Below are 22,333 nucleotides of genomic sequence, written 5' to 3'. Positions count from 1 at the left end.
TCTAATGAAAGGGAACAGATGATTCATTCCCAGTTTTACTCTTTTTGTATTTTAAGATTTTATTTATTTATTTGACAGATGCACAGCAAAAGAGGGAACATAAGCAGGGGGAGTGGGAGAGGGAGAAGGAGAAGCAGGTCACTAAACAGAGACCCCGATGAGATGTGCGCCTCAATCCCAGGACCCTGGAATCATGACCTGAGGAGAAGGCAGATGCTTAAGGACTGAGCCACCCAGACACCCCCCCTGGTTTTAGTCTTGAGCCCCACTTCTTGGTAGGGGGCCTGGAGTTGAATCTGTCTTGTGCTAATGAGGGAAGAGTGTGTTCAGGCTCTGGATCCAGGGGTTGGGGAGCTGTGGGGGTGGATGCTGGGCCATCAGTGAGCACAGGTCTTTGAGAAAGGGAGTGACTGTGGAGTGGGGAGGGCAGTAGGACTGACCCAGGATCTCCTCAGCCACTTGAACAAGCTGTCTGTCTGCCTTTTAGAGGCTGAGGTTGCTACAAGGAGCCCCTGGCATGTGTTCTCCTGCACCCACTGTCCCTCCTGGGAGGTGGTCTTTCCACCATCTGTTGTTCACCTTAACCAACAGGAGCTTTGACCCCTAGGGTGAAGGGAGAACCCTCCAGATCACCATGATTATGGAGGAGATGGAACATTTCATTGCCTTCATTCTTGGTCATGATAATCCACCTCCGCACTCTTTTTTTTTTTTTTTTAAAGATTTTATTTATTTACTTGAGAGAGAGACAGTAAGAGAGAGCATGAGCGAGGAGAAGGTCAGAGAGAGAAGCAGACTCCCCGTGGAGCTGGGAGCCCGATGCGGGACTCGATCCCGGGACTCCAGGATCATGACCTGAGCCGAAGGCAGTTGTCCAACCAACTGAGCCACCCAGGTGTCCCCCACCTCCGCACTCTTTCATAACATTAACACTGTTTTCTGTTGGTGCTGACTGCTGGAATCCCAACAGTTTGCCTTCTAACTGCTGAAACAAGAATTTTTTTTTCAAAGAGAGGAGAGCTAAGGGCGTAGAGTAGTGGGAGGACCAAGGCTTCCCTCATCCCTCAAACACAGCTAGATAAACATCAAATCATCCTGAACACCCCAGACAGCGATCTGAGGATGGACAGAACAAACTACACAATGAGGGGGAGAAAAGAGGCCACGTCATCATGGAGGGTAGGGGTTGCCGAGGTGTGATTTGGGGGAGAAGGGTACTGCAGGTGCTGCAGAGGGGAAGCGGCCCTGGTCATGGAGAGAAGCGATAGAAAGACGGAGGGAGAGAGGAGCGCACAGGGGACCGCACAAGGCAAACACTTCCCCAAAGCCACTGACTGGGAAAACGAGATGGGTTGATGAGAATTTTGACAACAACCAGCGGAGCTCAAAGACTGGAGTTTCAGAAGTCTGCCGTGTGGCCGGTGTGGAGTCTGACAGGCACAGCAGCGGTCCTGTGGAGAAGGCAGGCGGACAGCTTGGGAGCTGAGAGCCTGATCTGAGGTTTCCTTGGGACGCACTGGGAAAGAGTGTTCTTGCTTCTTAGGGAGCATCTGAGAGAGGTGGCATTGCCTCTGAGGGGACAGAAGAACCAGTGGGCCCCATTGTGTTTCCCCTCCCCCAGCCCCTTAGCATAGCAGCAGAGACACCTCCTGAGGGTGGCTGACCTTGAGGCTGGCGTTTGGCTGCACTCTACTCCGAACTCCAAGCTCCTTTTCCTTGGTGTGGCTTCTCTCTGGGAGAAAGACTCATCAGTCCCAACATGGGAGACCTTCCCCCAAAGGATCAGTAGGAGTCCTGGCCACACCAGGTTCCTAAAGTTTGCAGACTTGGAACACAGTCAGTGTGTTTGGCATAGAACAGGGGGAGCCATTGCGGGGGAGGGCGGGGGAGTGGGGGTGGGTGGCAGGTGGCCTGGACACAGGGTGAAGGCAGGGATCTGAAGCAAGTACCGGGTGTGATATTCTTACTCTGCACTCACTTGTGAGGCCTCGCAGAAGGGAAGAGAGGAAGCCTAGGGATGTGGGATGGTTAATTTTGCCTGTTCACTTGGAGAATATTTTGGATAAAATTGACATTTAAATGGGTGAGCTTCAAGTAAAGGAGAATGTCCTTCAGAACATTGCCGGGCCTTGTCAAATCAGTGGAAGGCCTGAAAAGAACAAGAATGACCTCCCGCAAAGAACGGGGAGCTCTCCCACAGACTGCCTTCAGACTCCATCTGCACCGCTGAGTCTCAGGATGGCTTCAGGATGTGGAGTTGACGGCCTCCACAGGCGCATGAGTAAATCTCTCATTATCTCTCTGCCTGTCTGCACATCATACTGCTTCTATTTTCTGGGGAAGTCTGACTAAAATAGGTGTGTGAGGAAGACTTAAAAGCAGGTGATATTGGTGCCCAGCATTCACAGGACACAGGCTGTTGGCCCATGTGATCCAAACTACCTGACAGAGGAAAGTTCTAGAACAGAAAGCCTGGAGGCCAAAGGTGAGAACCTTAGGGTTTTGAAGAGGAAGAGATTTCAGGAGGTGAAATGGACCAGGGAGGTTGTGTGGGAAATCCCTTAGCAGCCATGAGTTTCAAGCAGAAAAATCATTAGGAACACACTGTCTACAGAAGGCTTAGAGGGTGACCTCATCTCCAAAGAGCTGATTCAGGTGCCGCCATCTCCTACACCAAAGTGAGGGTCAGGGTCTCTAGAGACTAAGGATGCGCACCTCCCAATTCCCGTCCTCAGCTTCTCTCCTCTCTAGAAAGGCCTGGGGTGACCATGCTGATGAGGGGCAGGAGGGAAAGGCTGCCCACGGCTGGAGCACAGAGAAGGAGAAGGGAACAAAGAGGGAGGACCTGACTTAAAAAAATGACCAGGAGCCGTTTGGAGCCATTTAACTTGTCATGTCAAATTCTGAAACTGATGTATTTCTGGTGTCCCCATTTTTCAGAACCATACACATTTTTGAAACAAGCCTAAACTTCTTAAGATGTTGTGAATCTTGCACAGAACACCTTTTCTCCTGAACCATATGACAGAGCTGTCACACTGATGTCCTCCCAGTTTTCGTGATGTCCTGATGCCAACATTTTAGGATATAGTTTCCCCACACTGGGACATTCCCCTGGGTCACCACAGGATCATCTCCTAGTAGGTCTCATGGTACTTGAGGGCCTTCTCATCTTCATACTCTGCTTCAAGTTGTTCCAGCAATGCCCAATATGGCCAAAAAGATCAACGGACTTGGGCATCTTGCATTTCTTGGATGTGCTGAAGATGAGGGTTAGAGTGTTTTATTTGCCCTGTTGGTGGATTGGTTTAAATCTGTAAATGTAGGTGAAGAGATTCAGATGTAGGAGGTCACTGGGACTGTATTGTTAGGTCTGTTATTAAACAAAATGAGACTGAGACAAAGTGAAAGTTTATTTAAAGCTTTATTTTATAATAAGTATTAGAAATTAGACTGATCTGCCAGGGGAACGAGACTGCAACAAAGTTAAAGTCATGCAAAGCTTTATTCTATGCCAAGCCTTTGAAATCAGACTGACTGGCCAGGGCCATCTCTAAAGAAAGCAAACCACCCCCAGCTTACAGGCTCAAGAACTGACTGACTGACCGGTCAGGGCCTCCTCTGAAGAGGGTGACCATCACCATTTTACAGGCTCAAGAATTGACTGACTGACCAGTCAGGGCTGTCTCCGAAGAGAGCGACCACTCCCATCTTACAGGCTAACTTTTATAGAGCAAAAGCCTGGCCACACATAGGTGGCCAATGAAATTGTAACATTGCGTAGTCATGTTAGGCCACACGCAGGTGGCCAATTGAATTGCAGTTTACCCTATAGTAGCTGTTTGAACTAAGCTATCACTCTGGTCAGAATTGGCGCTCAAGTTTGGCCCCCAAAAGGCGGGGTTTACATTCTTTGATGGTTAGGGAGACAATATGTGTACTTTTACTGATTGGATGTCTCCACTTGGCCTGACTTGTCCTTGTATTCTGGGCTCTGTTATTAGGAACTAGCCAACCATATTTTATTGGTTTCCCAGGCTTGCTTCTAAGTAAGTTTCTTTGGGGGTGGGAGGCAGGGTCAGTTTAAGTTTTATTGCAGAAACAACAAAATGGCTTTTAACCAAGATAGAGTCACTCTGGCTAAATAGGTCCGTACAGTATATTGTCCAAAAGTTCACAAATATACATTTGAAAGCTTTGTTCAGCTGGTGTTTTAACTCACTTTTGTCATTTTTTTTTTTAATCGTAGTTCAGATAATTTAGTCTTAGAGAGAAACAGAAATCTCCTAACATACTGTATATATTTTACCTCAGTTGGATATCCTATGGCTAATTTTTTGCTATGACACATAGCACTGCAGTAAATAATCCTACATCTCTATTGCTTTTTCGTCCCCATGTGTTTCCAGCCTCAAATTAACACCGGGATTGTCATGCAGTGGGATGAACACACGAACCACCATTCAGATAGGGTGAAATAAAGGGCAAAACAGTGATTCCATTTAAACTCCTACCAACACGCAAGAGAACTCCTGTTATCCATTTCCTGTCTGCCACTTGCTATAACCCTCTTTAAAATGTTGTCAGTTTGATGCATGTATAAAGCAAGCCCACCATTCTTCATGTTATCTTGTATGTTTGGGATGTGTTCAGTGATTTCATAGGCTGATTTACTGTCTATGACCTGCTCAAAGCATTTGCACAGATCTCAGGAGAACCAGATTTATACTTATTTATTTGCATGAGCTCTGAATATTCTGGATACCAATCCTTTGCTCATGAGGAAATAAATCAACTGTTAGAATCAGTTCTCTTTCTGCTATGAAGGCCTGAAGGAGGATGACAGGAAAGTCAGTGCTGTAGTAAGAGACTTAGGGAAGTCAGGAAGATTCTCCACTGCTTTATTCCTAGAATATCTATTAAATTCCAAATTGTCAGGATCATGTCTGAGACTGACAGATGAGTGCCTTAAAGTTGATTTCTGAGCCATCCTTAAATTGTGTCTCCACAAGAAATCTAGCAGAATCATACTTATTTTTACCCCATACAGTAGAGGAAGAAAAAAATTCCAAGAGTTCTTATGGGATATAAAACAAATTCCAGATTAATTCATCTTTTATAAGAGATATACTTCTTTCAATATATGTAGATGGAAATAAGTTGCTGAAGAAAATAATCACATTATGTATATATATATATATATATATATTTTTATTTCTTTTCAGCGTACAGTATTCATTGTTTCTGCACCACACCCAGTGCTCCATGCAATATATGCTCCCCCAACCTCCCACCCCCCCGCCCCTTCAAAACCCTCAGGTTGTTTTTCAGAGTCCATAGTCTCTCATGGTTCACTTCCCCTTCCAACTTCCTTCAACTCCCTTCTCCTCTCCATCTCCCCTTTTCCTCCAGGTTATTTGTATTGCTCCTCAAATAAGTAAAACCATATGATAATTGACTCTCTCAGCTTGACTTATTTCACTCAGCATAATTTCTTATAGTCCCATCCATGTTGCTACAAAAGTTGGGTATTCATCCTTTCTGATGGAGGCACAATAGTCCATAGTGTATATGGACCACATCTTCCTTATCCATTCATCCATTGAAGGGCATCTTGGTTCTTTCCACAGTTTGGCGACCGTGACCATTGTTGCTATAAACATTGGGGTACAGATGGCCCTTCTTTTCACTCCATCTGTATCTTTGGGGTAAATACCCAGTAGTGCAATTGCAGGGTCATAGGGAAGCTGTATTTTTAATTTCTTGAGGAATCTCCACACTGTTCTCCAAAGTGGCTGCACCAACTTGCATTCCCACCAACACTGGAAGAGGGTTCCCCTTTCTCCACATCCACTCCAACACATGTTATTTCCTGTTTTCCTAATTTTGGCCATTCTAACTGGTATAAGGAGGTATCTCAATGAGGTTTTAATTTGAATTTCCCTGATGGCTAGTGATGATGAACATTTTTTCATGTGTCTGATAGCCATTTGTATGTCTTAATTGGAGAAGTGTCTGTTCATATCTTCTTCCCATTTTTGGATATGATTACTGTTTTGTGTGTGCTGAGTTTGAGAAGTTCTTTGTAGATCCTGGATATTAACCTTTTGTCTGTACTGTCATTTGCAAATATTGTCTCCCATTCCATGGGTTGCTTCTCTGTTTTATTGACTGTTTCCTTTGCTGTGCAGAAGGTTTTGATCTTGATGAAGTCCCAAAAGTTCATTTTGGCTTTTGTTTCCTTTGCCTTTGGAGACTATACTAGAATTCATACAGCAATTCAGTAACATGCAGGATACAAGGTCAATGTACAGAAATCAGTGGCTTTCTTATACACTAACAATGAAAATACAGAAAAGGAAATTAGAGAATCAATTCCATTTACTATAGCACTAAGAACCATACGACACCTGGGAATAAACCTAACCAAAGAGGTAAGGGAACTGTACTCGAGGAACTACAGAACACTCATGACAGAAACTGAAGAAGATGTAAGAAGATGGAAGACCATTCCATGCTCTTGGATCGGAAGAATAAACATTGTTAAAATGTCTATACTGCCTAGAGAAATCTATACTTTTAATGCCATTCCGATAAAAATTCCATCGGTATTTTTCCAAGAACTGGAGCAAATAATCCTAAAATTTGTATGGAATCAGAAGAGACTCTGAATCACTAAGGAAATGTTGAAAAACAAAAATAAAACTGGGGGCATCACGTTACCTGATTTCAAGCTTTACTACAAAGCTGTGATCACCAAGACAGTATGGTACTGGCATAAAAACAGACACATAGACCAGTGGAACAGAGTAGAGAGCCCAGATATGGACCCTCAACCCTATGGTCAAATAATCTTTGACAAAACAGGAAAAAATATACAGTGGAAAAAAGACAGTCTCTTCAATAAATGGTGCTGGGAAAACTGGACAGCTATATGTAGAAGAATGAAACTCAACCATTCTCTTACACCGTACACAAAGATAAACTCAAAATGGATAAAGGACCTCACTGTGAGACAGGAATCCATCAGAATCCTAGAGGAGAACATAGGCAGTAACCTCTTCGATATCAGCCACAGCAACTTCTTTCAAGGTATGTCTCCAAAGGCAAAGGAAACAAAAGTGAAAATGAACTTTTGGGTCCTCATCAAGATCAAAAGCTTCTGCACAGAGAGGAAACAGTTAACAAAACAAAGAGGCAACCCACGGAATGGGAGAAGATATTTGCAAATGACAGTACAGACAAAAGGTTGATATCTAGGATCTATAAAGATCTCCTGAAACTCAACACAAACAAAACAGACAATCATATCAAAAAATGGGCAGAAGATATGAACAGACACTTCTCCAATTAAGACATACAAATGGCTATCAGACACATGAAAAAATGTTCATCATCACTAGCCATCAGGGAAATTCAAATTAAAACCACATTGAGATACCTCCTTATACCAGTTAGAATGGCCAAAATTAGGAAAACAGGAAATAACATGTGTTGGAGTGGATGTGGAGAAAGGGGAACCCTCTTCCAGTGTTGGTGGGAATGCAAGTTGGTGCAGCCACTTTGGAGAACAGTGTGGAGATTCCTCAAGAAATTAAAAATACAGCTTCCCTATGACCCTGCAATTGCACTACTGGGTATTTACCCCAAAGATACAGATGGAGTGAAAAGAAGGGCCATCTGTACCCCAATGTTTATAGCAACAATGGTCACGGTCGCCAAACTGTGGAAAGAACCAAGATGCCCTTCAATGGATGAATGGATAAGGAAGATGTGGTCCATATACACTATGGACTATTGTGCCTCCATCAGAAAGGATGAATACCCAACTTTTGTAGCAACATGGATGGGACTATAAGAAATTATGCTGAGTGAAATAAGTCAAGCTGAGAGAGTCAATTATCATATGGTTTTACTTATTTGAGGAACATAACAAATAACATGGAGGAAAAGGGGAGATGGAGAGGAGAAGGGAGTTGAAGGAAGTTGGAAGGGGAAGTGAACCATGAGAGACTATGGACTCTGAAAATTTTGAAGGGGCGGGGGGGTGGGAGATTGGGGGAACCAGGTTGTGGGTATTAGAGAGTGCACGGATTGCATGGAGCACTGGGTGTGGTGCAGAAACAATGAATACTGTACGCTGAAAAGAAATAAAAAATTTTTTAAAAAAGGAGGAAAGAAAATGTTTCTGTTGCTTAAGCCTCCCAGTTGGTGGTCTTATCAAACAAAGGCTCCTTCCCTCCTGCAGAAACCGGGAGGTGAGGACCCTATCTCCTTTGATGTTCATAGTTGAAAAAGATTGCTGTTAGTGCCTTGAGAAAGATAGTCATGGGCTATAAGGCTCGTAAGAGGAGAAAGAATTTACAATTATAATTTTTTAAAAAAGTGTTCTAGGGGCTCATGTGTGGTTCAGTCTTGGTGACGCTAAGCATCTGACTCCTGATAGCAGCTCAGGACTTGATCTCAGGGTCATGAATTCAAGCCCTGTTTTGGACTCCCTGGTGGGCATGGGGCCTACTTAAAAGGCAAAAAAAGAAAAAATAAAAATAAATAAAATGTTCTAAGAAAAGGGAGGTCAGGAGCATGGAGCCAGGAAGAAGATTATTTTAAGTTTAGTCCAGCTAAAACTAGAACATTAAGGTGGTCTTGGTCATGGCCACCATTGGACTGAGAGCTTAAAGTACAGACGGTGGCAACCTCACAGCCACACGCATAAGGAGGTGGAGGTTTTGTTCAGGTTTTCTATTTCTTCCTGTTTCAGTTTTGGTAGTTTATACATCTCTAGGAATGCATCCATTTCTTCCAGATTGCCTTATTTATATAGTTGCTCATAATACGTTCTTACAATTGTTTGTATTTCCGTCCATTGCTGTGAATGGGGTGTTGAAGTCCCCTACTATTATTGTATGTTATCAATGAGTTTCTTTAATTTTGTTATTAAGTGGTTTATATAATTGGCTGTTGTTATGTTAGTGCATAAATATTTATAATTCACAGGTCTTATTGTGTGACAGACCATTGAAGTATGATATGGTATCCTTCTTTGTCTCTCTCTCTCTCTCTCTTTTTAAGATTTTATTTATTTGCCAGAGAGCCTGAGAGATAGAGAGAGAAAGAGGACACAAGCAGGCTCCCTGCAAGGACCCCAATGTGGGACTTGATTCCAGGGCCCCAAGATCATGACCAAGCTGAAGGTAGATGCTTAACTGACTGAGCCAAGGCATCCCTTTCCTCATCCCTTGTTACAGTCTTTGGTTCAGAATCTAATTTGTCTGTTATAAGGATTGCTATCCCAGATTTCTTTTGATGTCCATTATCATAAGTGGTTCTCCACCCTCTCACTTTCAATCTGGAGGTGTCTTTGTTGTAAAATCGGTCTCTTGTAGACAGCATATCGATGGTTTTTGATACCCTGTGTCTTTTGTTTGGGACCATTTAGCCCATTTATATTCAGAGTAGCTATGGAAAGATACAATTTTGGTGCCATTATATTACCTGTAAAGTCCCTGTTTCTGTAGATTGTCTACCTTCCCTTCTGGTCTATGTTACTTTTGGGCTCTCTCTGTGCTTTAAGGATACCTTTTAATATTTCTTTCAGGGCTGGTTTAGTGGTCTCAAAATCTCTTATTTTCTCTTTGTCCTGGAAGATTTTTATCTCTTCATTTTTTTTGTTTTAAGATTTTATTTATTTGACAGACAGAGATCACAAGTAGGCAGAGAGAAAGAGGGGGAAGCAGGCTTCCCACCAAGCAGACAGCCTGATGCGGGGCTTGATCCCAGGACCCCGAGATCATGACCTGAGCAGAAGGCAGAGGCTTAACCCACTGAGCCACCCATGCTCCCCATCTCCTTCTATTTTGAATGATGGCCTTCCTGGGTATAGTATTCTTGGCTGTATATTTTTCTCATTTATTACCCTGAATATTTCATGCCTGTCCATTCTGGCCTACCAGGTCTCTGTGGCTAGGTCTGCTATCAGTCTAATGTTTCTACCCTTGTAGGTTAGGAACCTCTTGTCCTGAGCTGCTTTCAGAATTTTCTGTTGGTCTCTGAGATTTGCAAGTTTCAGTATTAAATGTCAAGGTGTTGATGTATTTTTATTGATTTTTGAGGGGTATTCTCTGTGCCTCCTGGACTTGAATGGCTGTTTCCTTCCCCATGTTAGGGAAGTCCTCCACCATAATTTCCTCCAATATACCTTCTGCCTCTCTCTCTCTCTTCCCTCTTCTTCTGGAATCCCAGTTATTCTAATATGATTTTGCTTTATGACATCACTTACCTCTCGAGTTCTCCCCTCATGATGCAGTAGTTGTTTATCTCTTTCTCAGCTTCCTTATTCTCCATCATTTTGTCTTCTACATCACTAAGTCTCTTCTTTCACATTTATCCTTGCAGTTAGAGCCTACATTTTTGGTTACTCCTCATTAATAGCCTTTTTTATTCCAACAGAATTAGATTTTAGTTCTTTTATTTCTTCAGAAAGGGATTCTCTAGTGTCTTCTCTGCCTTTTTCAAGCCCAGCTAGTATCCTTATAATCCTTACTCTGAACTCTAGTTCTGACATCTTACTTATATCCATGCTGATTTCATTTATACTCCTACCAACATGTAGGAGAACTCCTTTTATTCCATTTCCAGTGCACCCCTTGCCATAGATATCTTTAAAATTTTGTCAGTTTGATACCTGTATAAGGTAAGCCCCTTGTTCTTCATGTTATCTTGATTGCTTGGGATGTGTTCAATGATTCTGTAGGCTTATTAACTGTCAAAATAAATAAATAAAATCTTTAACAAAGAGGGGATGCCTGGGTGTCTCAGTGAATTAAGTATCTGTTTTTGGCTCAGGTCACAGTCCCAGGACCCTGGGATTGAGACACTCATTGGCTCCCTGCTAAGCGGGGAGCCTGCTTTGCTCTCTGCCCTTCCACTGACTTGTGCTCACTCTCTTTTTCAAAAATAAATAAAATCTTTACACTCTATGACTTGCTCTAAGCATTTGCACAAATCTTAGGAGAATAACTTATTTATTTAATTGAGCTCTTTGTATATTCTGGATATGGATCTTTTGTTCATGAGGGAACAAATCAACTTTTAGAAGCAGATCTGTTTTTTCTCTAAAGACTCACTGTGCACTGAAGGAGGATTACAGGAAAGTCAGTGTAGTACATAGGAGATTTGGGGTCATCAGAAAGATTCTCAATTCCTTCTTTCCCAGAATATTTGTTTACTTCTGGCCTGTCAGGATCATGTTTGAGACTGACAGATAACTGCTTGAAAGTGGATTTTTGAGTGATCCTTAAAGTCTTTATTTCCACAAGAAATTTAGCAGAATCACCACTTATATGTACCCCATACAGTGGAAGAAGAGCAAAATTCCATGATTTTTTATGGGATATAAAACAAATTCCAGGGGTGCCTGGGTGGCTCAGCTGGTTAAGTGTCTGCCTTCAGCTCAGGTCATGATCCCAGGGTCCTGGGATCAAGCCTCCTGCTAGTCTCCCTGCTCTGAGGTGAGCCTGCTTGTCCCTCTGCCTCTGCCCTTCCTCCCTAACTCAGGCAGAATCGCATGTGCTCTCTCGCTAAAGCAAATAGATAAAAATCTAGTAAAAAAAAAAAAAATCCAGGGTACCTGGGTAGCTCAGCCAGTTAAGTATCTGTCTTCAGGTCAGTACCCCAGGATTCTGGAATGGAGCCCCACAACTGGCTCCCTGCTCAGTGGGGAGTCTTTTTCTCCTTCTGCCCCTCCCCCTGTTTGTGATCCCTCTCTTTCCCTCAGTCTCTCTCTCTCAAATAAATAAAATCTTTGAAAAACTAATTAATAATCAAGAAAACTAATTAGAAATTAATTTATTTTTTATAATAGAGATAGATTTAGGTATACATACATGGTCATAATTTACTGTAGAAATCAGCCACAAATATAATGTTATTCCATTTAAAAGTCAATGAGGTTGTTTTTAGGACACAGAAAAAAATCCCTGAAGTTCCATAGCTTCAAACAATATCTTTTTCATTCTATAGCTTCAAACAATATTCAAACAATAGACGGGGTCTATCCCTGTCCTCGTGGCAGTGGCTGTGACCTGTACTGACTGTCTGCAAGGACATGGTCCTCTTACAGAGAAGGATCCGATATTGCACAGTCAAAGGACAAGATGGAAAATGTTCCCTTTGTTGAGATTCCTTTGTCAAATATCTAAAATTTCAGTGCAGGAATTCCATCACTTAGCACCGGCAGGAAACGGCATAGAATATGCCAGTGGAAAGTGCTGAATAGGAGAGGCACGAAATGCAAGAAGGAACATGGGAGGTTCTGTGTCCTGCACCAGGTCATTGGACTGAAGTCTCTGGAATTGTAAACTTAGAAGTGCTTTTGGTCTAATGATGAACAGCAGCTCATCCAAAGGCAGCTGGCCCAGAAGCAGAGTCTCTCAGCTAGTCCCCACTATCAGGGGCTTCTTGGTAGCCTTGGCAGCCTGAGAAAAGAACAGGTATTTGTCTCTGTGGCTGAAGAAATCCTGGGTCCCCTGTCCTGGGGCTGCCCTTCACCAGCACTCCCCACCCCAGGGCCCAGCCTCACCCAGGGGCATGCATTTCCCCACAGCCATGAACTTAGCCCTGGGCCCATCACCTTTATAAACCTCCCCCTCCTGAACCAAATCACGGAGTCAGCCCCAGACCCTGTTACCAATGGTCTGGGCTCAGGACCAAAGTGAGTAAGAAACCAGTGTGCTCATATGACTCAGGATCCCATGCTATCTCTAATGGCAGATCCTAAAGGACCTGCTGGGGGATGTGACAGAAGACAGGGGCCTGCACTTGACACCTCTAACCTTGGGGAACCCTGTGGGCAAAGATCCTTCTTTTCCTTTCCTTCCCAGCCTCCTGCAGTCAGCACACAGAGCTCTTAGTCTGATGATCCTGCCCCCATCCCATCCATTCCTGGTTGGGCTCAGCTGGGAGCTCACAGGGGAGCTCAGTTAGCCCATCCCCCGGGTCAGCTCTGCTCAAAGCAGGGGCTGCTCAGGGGCTCAGGATCTGAGGTCTGCAGGAAGCTGGCTGCCAGGGACGGCACCAGCCTCAGCCAGGGTTCCCACTGTTGCACAGAGAACTGACCTCCTTCTAGTTCCATCACGCACAGTCTCTACTGCCCACATGCTGCCTCACATGCGAAGACCCAAGCCACATTCTGGGGGAACACGGCACTACTGTCCAGCCCTTTGAGGTGTCTGCAGAGGACTTCGTACTCCCTCTACCTGGGATAAGACCTCGGCCCTTTGTCCTTGTAACTGCCAGGAAGGAGTCCCCTTCTCCTTGAGATGTCCCATGGAGCCGCCATGCTGCTCTCTCTCAAAGGGGAGTACGGTCCATGCTGTGTGTCCCCGCTGTCCCCACACCACCCACCCCGGGCCCTAATTGACTCTCTCCAATAGAGAACCCGGTCAGAGCCAGCCTGACTTCCCTCAATCCCTTTAGCACCAACAGGCCTTAAGTTGTGGTGTGGGCCCCTCCTCTTTCCCAGAGGCCTTAACAGTGAGTGAGGCCATATCAGACCTCAGAGCCAAGCCTGTACAAGTAGATGCCAACATGTGAAATGAGATCTCTTTCATCTAGTCCCACTGCCCTCTGAGAAGCTTCAGGCAGTGGGCAGGGGTGAGGCTGGGAATTCACCCTTCCCTGTGCTCACACCAGGCCATCTGCCCCTCCCTTCCGTCTCAATCTGCTCTCACTACCTGTCCTTCTAAAGAAGTTCCACACAGGTGTTGATTTTTGATGACTGCAAATTATAATGACGACAATGGCAACAACGACTACAGAGCTCACAATGACCATCCTGATGTTCCTGGTCGGGGCCGAGTCTTGCCACGTGGTTGGTGCCACTGAAATGAAAATGCAAGGATCAGAGCCCCCGTCTCTGGACTCCAAACTGGGAGAAGGTTCGTCAGCTCCTGCTGGCCCAGGTCCACCCTACCAGGCAGATGGTGTCTGTCTGTCTATCACTGTCCTTGAGGCAGCTGCTGTGACCGGTCTTGATGTCGGGAGGGAGGAGGGATGCGCCCTGTCCCCAAGGGGCTCCTCCAGCCAAAAGGGGAAGCAGGGTTTGCAATGTAAGCAGTCGCTCCTGCTGTGACAGACAGGAGGTGATGCGACAGGATGGTGACAGCGACAGTCCAGGTGACAATGAAGGATTTCCAGCAATACACCGGGTGGCATGGAAAATACAATGATTCTCAGAAAAGGGAGCAGTAAGAACATCATCTCTGGAAAAGACTGATGCTCCCCTGTTTGGGGCAGCAAGAAATCCAAGAAATACCCAAGCACAAAGGTATGTGCAGCGAGGAAAAAAATTCCAGGACGTAAGAAGGGAAAGGAAGGATGCTAGAACATTCCTGTGGCCATTATTCTGCCAGGAACATTTGCCATGGATGGATGAATATCTCTGTCTCCCTCAGACACACACAGACACACACACACAGACACACATAGACACACACACCACCCACACTGTGGGGTAGGTCGAGGTCATTTCAAGAGAACCAGCACTCCATCCAGTCTTCTGAGTTACCTGTGGTCTCCTGCGTTTCATCCCAGCGCTCCCACACATGCTGGAGCCAGCTCTTACAGTCTCCGTTTGCGGTCCCCATGAGGAGCTTGGTCAGCATTCCGTCATTGTCCAACGTGCCCTTGAACCATTGGCCTCCAGGAGGAAACACTGTCCACTTCCTATTCTCCGGGTCAAAGAGGCAGGTGAACTGCTCATTGAAGGCAAACCGCCAGGATCCTCTGGTGTGTCCGTCGGCCCCACGCTCACACATGAGCCTGCCCTGCATGGTGAGAGAATCTGCCCCCGCCCAAACCAGCAGAAACAGGTCAGCCTCTGATCTTGACCAATCCTTTGCCCCACCCGTTGCACACTCCTCAGCTCCCCTTCCACACTCCTGGTCCTGCTCTGGCCTCCTTGTCTGTCTGGGCTGCTGGGCCGCATGCATGGGACCCACTTCAAAGTTTTACATGAAAACCATACCTCCCTGGCCCTGCCAAAGCATTCTCCTTCTGCCCTGGGCCTTCAGACTCACCGCTTTTAGTGAAAATTTCTGCTTTGATGTCCAGCAGTTTCTTTCTGAGCTCTTCCTCCAGGTCTTTCAGAGGTTCCCTCTGTGTGTCCCAGAATGCTGTGTCCTTCAGCTTCATCCCCAGAGAACCAACAGGTTTGACCTCCTTGCTCCCGCAGGCATAGGAAAGAAACTTGTTTCCATTCACCTGGCCTTGAATCTCACACCATGATGGTCCAGGCCTGGGCTGAGATGTGATGGAGAAATTGTAGGAAAGCGAGAGAGCAGCTGCGAAGGGAAAACACAGGTGGAGGTTGGGGCTGGAAGAGAAAAAGCAGCAGGCACCCCGCTGCCATCCAGGTGACAGCAGTGACATCCCTGAAGGGCTGTGCCTGCAGAGCAAGGACTGTCCCTGCATAGCCCCTCCCCCCAGTAGTAGAGGCTGCTGCTCTTCCCCTGTTGGGATAGGATCAGGATGCCTCTGTCTGGCAGGAGGCCACATAGCCATTGAAATGTCCCCTGTGTCTATCAGGCTGATACCCAGCACCTCAGCCTTTCATAGAACAGACATTGCAGGAAATGCCAAACATGAAACTAAAACATGTCCTCCAACTGTGCTCATGGAGAGGTCTGGAGAACTCTTTACACCAAAGTCATAAAGACTGCACTGGGAGAAGGGCACCAGCATTGTCAAGAAGGTCGGTGATGTCTGATTGGCTGAAGGAGGCGGTGTTGCAGAAATAGCGCCCAGTAGTAATAGGGTGAAAACTCGCAAAGTAAGAGATCTGAGATGCAGTGTTCAACTGTCCGAAGCAGGGAGGCGGCAAAGACTGAAATGATCCTAAGGCTGCAATGCCAGCCAGGCCTGCCCCACAGAAAGCTCTCCATCCCTTGGGCTCACAGAACAAAGTGATCCTAGAGGCAAATTAGCCAGATGGCCAAACCAGACGCTGCTGGATTTGAACAATGAAAACATCGTCCCCAGTATGAACAAGGAGGAGCCTGAAAGCAAACACCCAAGAGAGAGTCTGGATTCTCTGCCTGGGATCCAGACCCAAGCCCCTTCTCAGAGCTGGAACCTTGTAGTAGAAGCACAAGGCTGCTTCCAAGCAGGAGGGACCCTTCAGGTCAACAGCACGTGCCGTGCTTCCTGCTGGCCTTCTGCAAAGGGTCATGTGGTCATTCGCAGGGGTGGGTAGACACGGGAGCAGAGACCATGCAGACATTGTCAGTGGACCTAGTGTGTGAGTTGACATCGTCCTCAGGGATCCTAGTGTCATCAGGGCCCTGTCATTGAAATGGTGCGGGGCAGCTGGTATTGCAGATGACGAGAAGTCACCTGCCCCAGGTCCTGTTCACAGTGACACCATTGGCTCAGGTACTCCTGTAGTGGTCCTTTCCCATTCCCTACACTTGTTACAGGAGTGAAAACTGTTTGTAGTTGAATTACCTGTGGGTTGGGGGCTGGGTGGCAGGGACATTCAAGTCCAATATTCTCACACTGTCTACTCTTTTCTCCAAACACAATGTTAAAACTGTGCCCTACCCTGGATGAAATGAGAGTTGAGCATCAACGCTAAAACCTCTGTAAGGACACAGGGGTGTGAACCCTATCCTATTTTCATTGAAATGCGGGCCTGGTGTAAAGATTCTCTGTATATATTAATATTGCATACGTCTGTGTTGTAATTGCTCAAGTCTGTGTCCTTCGCAGGGGAGCAGCCAGAGACAATATGTGGATGATTGTGTGGCTGGACCTGCTCCTTGGGCCACACCACCCTGTGACACAGTTACTGTAGGAAAATGTTCTTCCATGCCCTCTGTCACATCCTAACATTGGAATGTTAGGTAGAGACACCACCCTGTGATGAACGGAGGGAATGACAGTTGAGTTACGGGAAATCACAGCCCCTAAGGGGCAGGTGTAGTCCTGGGGTATCAGAGCTGCCTACCCTGAGCTGGGTGGTGCTGGGATGTGGCTGGTGAAGGAGCGCCTAGAGTTGCATAAGCCATAGCTGGGAAGTGTAATGGTGGACAGCAGTGGGGTTGGTGACTCGTGGAGAAGTTGCGTCAGTGGCAGAGTCGTGGAGTTGTGCCCGGTCCAGGCCCTGTGCGATCGCCCTGTCCTGCCCACAGTCCGGAGCTCGGGGGCTCGGGCTCCGGCTCCCCGAGAGGGCAGGCGGGGGCTGGGGGCGACAGCTGACTCCCTGCGGCGGCCTCTCCCTCTCCCCGTCCTGCTCCGCGCGCCTAGAGCCTGGCAGTCCGTGGTCGCCCAGGTCCCCTCTTTTCCGTCCCACAGGGCGACGAAGTCCCGACGGATTCCGCGGAGTGGGACAGGAGCCCGCGGCGGGGACTTGGTGGAGTCGGCGGAGGGAGAGGAGAGGGCGGCCCCAGCCAGCGACAGGTTCCCAAGGCCCCGGGACTCACCTGTCTCTCCTCCGCCCGGCGTCTCGCCCACGACCAACTCGGCTGGCGCCGCCTTGATCTTGCGCACGAGAATCAGTAGCAGAAACGGGAGCCGCAAACACCACGTCAACTTGGTGGCTCCCGTGGGCTCCGCGGCGACCCCGAGCCGGCGGCGGCTTCTGAACGAACCCGCGGGCCGGGAGCCGGGGCGCGCTTCCTGCAGCCGGGCCCGAGGTTCGCCGGAGTTCACGTCTGTTTCACACGGGTGGGACTGCATCTCGGCAGGTCCAGGAGAAACTTCGCAATGTTTCTTCCAATCTTCTTCTTTTTTTATTTGAGAGAGAGAGAGGAGAGGGCGCGGGAGCATGGAGCTGGCGGCCGCGGAGGAGAGGCTCGCGGACTTGCCAGGCGGAGCCCCGGGGCGGAGCCCCAGGCGGGTCGGTGGCTGCTCCCGTGCTCGCAAGCTCCGCGAGCTTCCCAGGAGGGATTCAGAAGGGAGTGGAGGAGTGATTTACCTGTGCTCCAGGCGCTCTGGGTGCTGGAGGCGGGGCGAAGGTGGTACTCAGGCGGGCTCAACCCCAGAATTCCGCATCTGGGCGCAGCCAAAGACAGACGCTTAATTGACAGAGCAGCCCAGGCCTCCTTGAGTCTTTGAAACCTGAGAGGAAGGTTCTCAGTGCCCTCCTTCTAGTTAATAAGCAGTCTTCCTGCTGAGCGCACTGGACCTTTGGCCCCCGAGGAGGACAAATGGCATTAAATTTTAAAATAATTTTAAAAAATGGTAAATATGGTCAAACCACATAAAATTTACATCTGGGTCATTTTTGGTGACGTTAGTTTTAAACATCTCAACAATTAACGTTGTTTCTACAATAAACCTAGTGTACCCTGATTGTTAGGCCTTTTATTTTTTATATTTCTGCCCCCCCCCCCTTCAGGGTGTCTTTTGAAAACAGTGTGTGCACTGGATTATTTTTCAATCTAACCTAAGAATTTCAGGTTTTAATTGGAGAGTTTACAGTTTACCTTTATTGTGATTACTAGTATAGTAGGAATTATCTCAGCCATCATCTTTTTCATTTACTATGCTTTAAAAAAAAATTCCCTCTCCCTGTCTGCATTCCTTTCACTGTATGGAGTTTTCTTCTGCTAATTTAAACATTATTCAATTTTTCTTCTCATAATCATTGCCCTTAACCTTTGATTCACACTAATGTCTATTTACATTTATTTATCATTGCTTTTGGTCATTCCCAAAACATTATTTAGGATGTTTTCATCTCTCTTGTGTGCTTCCTCCCACCCAATTTTCCTGATATTACCCTGATTTTTACTACTCAATTATTGTTATACTTCTTTTCTGCGATAGAAACGCCCCTCATCCTTCACCCTTTTTAAAAAAGGCAACAGTAATCGGTAACAAACTACCAATTTAAAAATTGTTTTTTAACAAAATTTTAGCTATCTTTAATAAGTGAAAATTTTAGCAAAATTGGTTACTCATTCTCCTTCTTTCTCTTGTTCCATCTCCTCGATGTGTTTCTCTTATTCTTGGATTACTTTATCCAAAAGCTATTTTCAAGTTGGGTCTTTCTGGGAAAACTATTCTTTAGGTTTTATATTTTCAAAAATATTTTTAGGGCTGCCTGGGTGGCTCAGTTGGCTAAGCAACTGCCTTGGGCTCAGGTCATGATCCCAGAGTCCCGGGATCGAGTCCCACATCAGGCTCCCAGCTCCATGGTGAGTCTGCTTCTCCCTCTGACCTTCTCTCCTCTCATTCTCTCTCTCACTCTCTAAGGAAAAAAAAAGAGAGAGAGAGAAAATATTTTTAATACACAGTGATATTCATAATTCTGGAGATTTCCCCCAAGTGGTCACTCAGTCAAACATGAACTTAGGTACTACTATGAAGGGGCCCTACAAATGTAATTAACATGGCAACTCAGTTGACTTTAAGACAGGGAGATTATTCTAGATCATCTCAGGGGCCCAGAGAATCCCATGAGCCCTTCAAAATGAAGACTGCTCAAACTGGAGGCAAGAGAGATGTGGCAGAAGGAGAGGCAGAGAGCTCTGGCGCCCTGCTGCTGGCCCTGAGATGAAGTGGGCCATATGCAAGATGGAGGCCCCTACAGGAGTTAAGGAGGGCCTCCAGCTGGCAATCAGCAAGGAACTGGGGCTCTCACTCCAGAAACTCCAAGAAACTGGATTTCCTTAGCAATCTGAATGAGCAGATTCCTCCCAGTTTGTCTGGATAAGAGCCCAGCTGGTCAGTGCCTTGTCATTGGCTTTGGAAGCCCAGATCAGGAAACTGAGTCAGTGCAGACATCTCATTTACATAGCTGTGACACAAGAAGTAGGTGTTGATTTAAGTAGCTAATTTTGTGATGATGTGTTATGGCTGCAATAAAATCTAATACATACACTCTCCTCCTTGAATGAGAATTCGACAGCATATAAAATTCTAGGCCCAAAGCTCTTTCCCACCAACACTTGTGAGGGAAGACTCCTTGGGCCTCCTGCAACCAGGATGGCTGTTGGGAAGATTGCTGTTGATCTATTTCCTTCTTACCTTCCTAGTTCCTCAGGGTTCATTTGCGGGCGGGAGCCAGAAGGCTGCTCCTTTGTCATCTCTGTCTGCTTGATCTTGTACTACACTAGGGTGACAGACATAGTTTCATGGAGTTGGATGAAGACTTTCAACACTTTTCCAAGTACTAGACAGATAGATGTGCTTACGGGGATGACATGTTCACTGGTTTTCTTTTGTTCAGGTACCACTAGGCTTCCTTCACTCCACCTTTTAAAAGAATCAGGTTTGTTGAGATACAATTCACGGAAAATGTTCCCCTTCTTTTTGAAGGCATGTAGCGTCAAGTCCCTTATCTTTAGAAGTGTAGGAGAAGCATATGGGCATCTGGCCATATTCTAATGTACATTCTCAGGGTCTGGAAGTAAAAGCAGAGGAATGCTATTCCTCCAGCTACCCCTGCTAAGCAACCCATAAATTCTACAGAGAATCCTATTTCCAAGCAGTGCTACCTTCAGGTGTGCAGAGGAGAAAAGAAATGAGTGATTTTTTTTTTTTCAGTGACCACACTTTAGCTCTGAGACAAAGTGAGTGTTGGAGTAAGAGTACACCATTTTCACTCACAATCATCTTCCTATCCTATAAATTGTATAAAATCAGCCACATAATGCTAGACTTATTTTAAGTATGATAGATAATAAAGTATCCCATCCCCATTAGTCACTGGAAACACTTCTGTTAGTTCTGGGCTTTGAGAACTGAATAGCCACATTGGAAACAACAGCATCTGGAGAAACTGAACTCAACTGCCTGAATTAGGTGTGACCCTAGATCACACCTATGTGTGATCACATATGTGTAGGGCTCTAACAGAAGTTGGATGAACTGGATGAACTGCTCTAGCTTACATTTTATTTATTTATTTATTCGTGGAACATCGATTTATCTGCTTTTGGTTTCCTTTTACAGAGGAATTCAAGATATGTGGGTCTGTGGGTAAGCATGCTCTGTGTCAAACTAGAAAATGTACTATGAGAAGTCACGTTTCTAAAAATTGTGAAAAGGATTTATAAATCTGCTAATTGGCTAGGAATGCTAGGAGAAGAGACAGTCCACCACTATTTATTTCTTAATTTTCACTAGAAATTTAGGTTTTTAAGGGTTAAGAATTATAACATAGAAGCTAAATGAATAATTTTAAATAGGTTAAAATATATTTAAAAAGCCTACCTAAACTGTGTGACCTGTAGGAATGCTTTGCATCCGAGGAGCAATCACTAATTTTGGATTTACATGCAGAGTGTCACTATAGGAAAACATATAAGGTCCAGAGAACTGTACCCTTAGGGCTTCAAATGAGGACTGAAAATACATATTACCAGAGTTAGCATGGCGTGCTTAGACATTGCCTTGCAATGTGAACATTTTTCTGCCTAGAAACTGCATAATCTACTGTTCAGCTCAAAGTGGCAGATACCACGTGGCATAGCAACAGCTGAGCAAGAAAACCACGAAAATTTTCTGTTAGAAATCAAATGATTTTAAATTATTTTTTGCAAAGCATTCTGGGTAAGGTCCCTGCTCCTCCCTACAAACTAACAAGCAAAGAACAGCAACAAGAATGACAAGAGTTACGTCTGATTTCTGCAGGAAGGAATGGAAATGATCAACAGAGGGAATGTATGTTTATCTATAATAAAAAGGAGTATGGACATCAAATGAAAAACTAGTAATATGTATTTTTCATGAAGATATTTTGCTTTATTAGCAGGCATGTGCTAAACATGTAATTATACCTGTATTTAACGAATCAGATCATTTTATTTTCCAGTTTTTCTGATTTTTTGTGTTTGTGTTACATTTTCTTTTTTTGTCCCACAATATTGAACATCTTAAAAAATTACTCTTGTCAGAGAATGCCACCCATTCTAGTTACTGTCAAAATATTTATGAACTCTTCATAACAGTAAACCTTGTCTCAAAGGCGTCTACTTGCAGTTTGGTTCCTGCTCGGAGAACATTTTTTTACATGTTATTTGAATTCTCCCTTAACTTTCTTCTTATTTATGAGGACTCTCCTTGGTCTCCATTCTGAGCCCATAAGATTCATCTTGCAAATTTTTTTTTTTTTAAGAGAGAGAGAGAGAGAGAGAACATGTGAGTGGGGTGGGGGGGAAGGGAGGATGGGGAGAAAGAATCTTAAGCAGGCTCCGTGCTCAGTGTGGAGCCTGAAAAGGAGCTTGATCTCACGACCTTGAGATCTTGACCCCAACCAAATTCAAGAGTCAGATGCCTTCCTGACTCAGCCACCCAGGGACCCCTCACCTTTGCAATTTTAATAGCC

The 22,333-nt window shown here is 45.4% G+C and overlaps 1 protein-coding gene across 1 annotated transcript; it reads right to left on the bottom strand.

Annotated features, from left to right (window-relative positions):
* Positions 1-11,866: 11,866 nt before the first annotated feature.
* LOC116587711 (UL16-binding protein 2-like) lies at positions 11,867-18,083 on the bottom strand. The gene is made up of 5 exons (XM_032338314.1): positions 17,481-18,083; positions 15,078-15,341; positions 14,567-14,842; positions 13,734-13,880; positions 11,867-12,476 (listed from the first exon to the last, which is right to left on the bottom strand). Exons 1-5 carry the CDS (start codon positions 17,824-17,826, stop codon positions 12,436-12,438), a joined length of 1,074 nt encoding a protein of 357 aa, XP_032194205.1. The 5' UTR covers positions 17,827-18,083; the 3' UTR covers positions 11,867-12,435.
* Positions 18,084-22,333: the final 4,250 nt, after the last annotated feature.

This window comes from Mustela erminea, chromosome 4, assembly GCF_009829155.1.
Source record: "Mustela erminea isolate mMusErm1 chromosome 4, mMusErm1.Pri, whole genome shotgun sequence".
NCBI classification, from domain to species: domain Eukaryota; kingdom Metazoa; phylum Chordata; class Mammalia; order Carnivora; family Mustelidae; genus Mustela; species Mustela erminea.
Note: the sequence above shows the minus strand (reverse complement) of the source record. Positions and strands in the feature narration are given on the sequence as shown.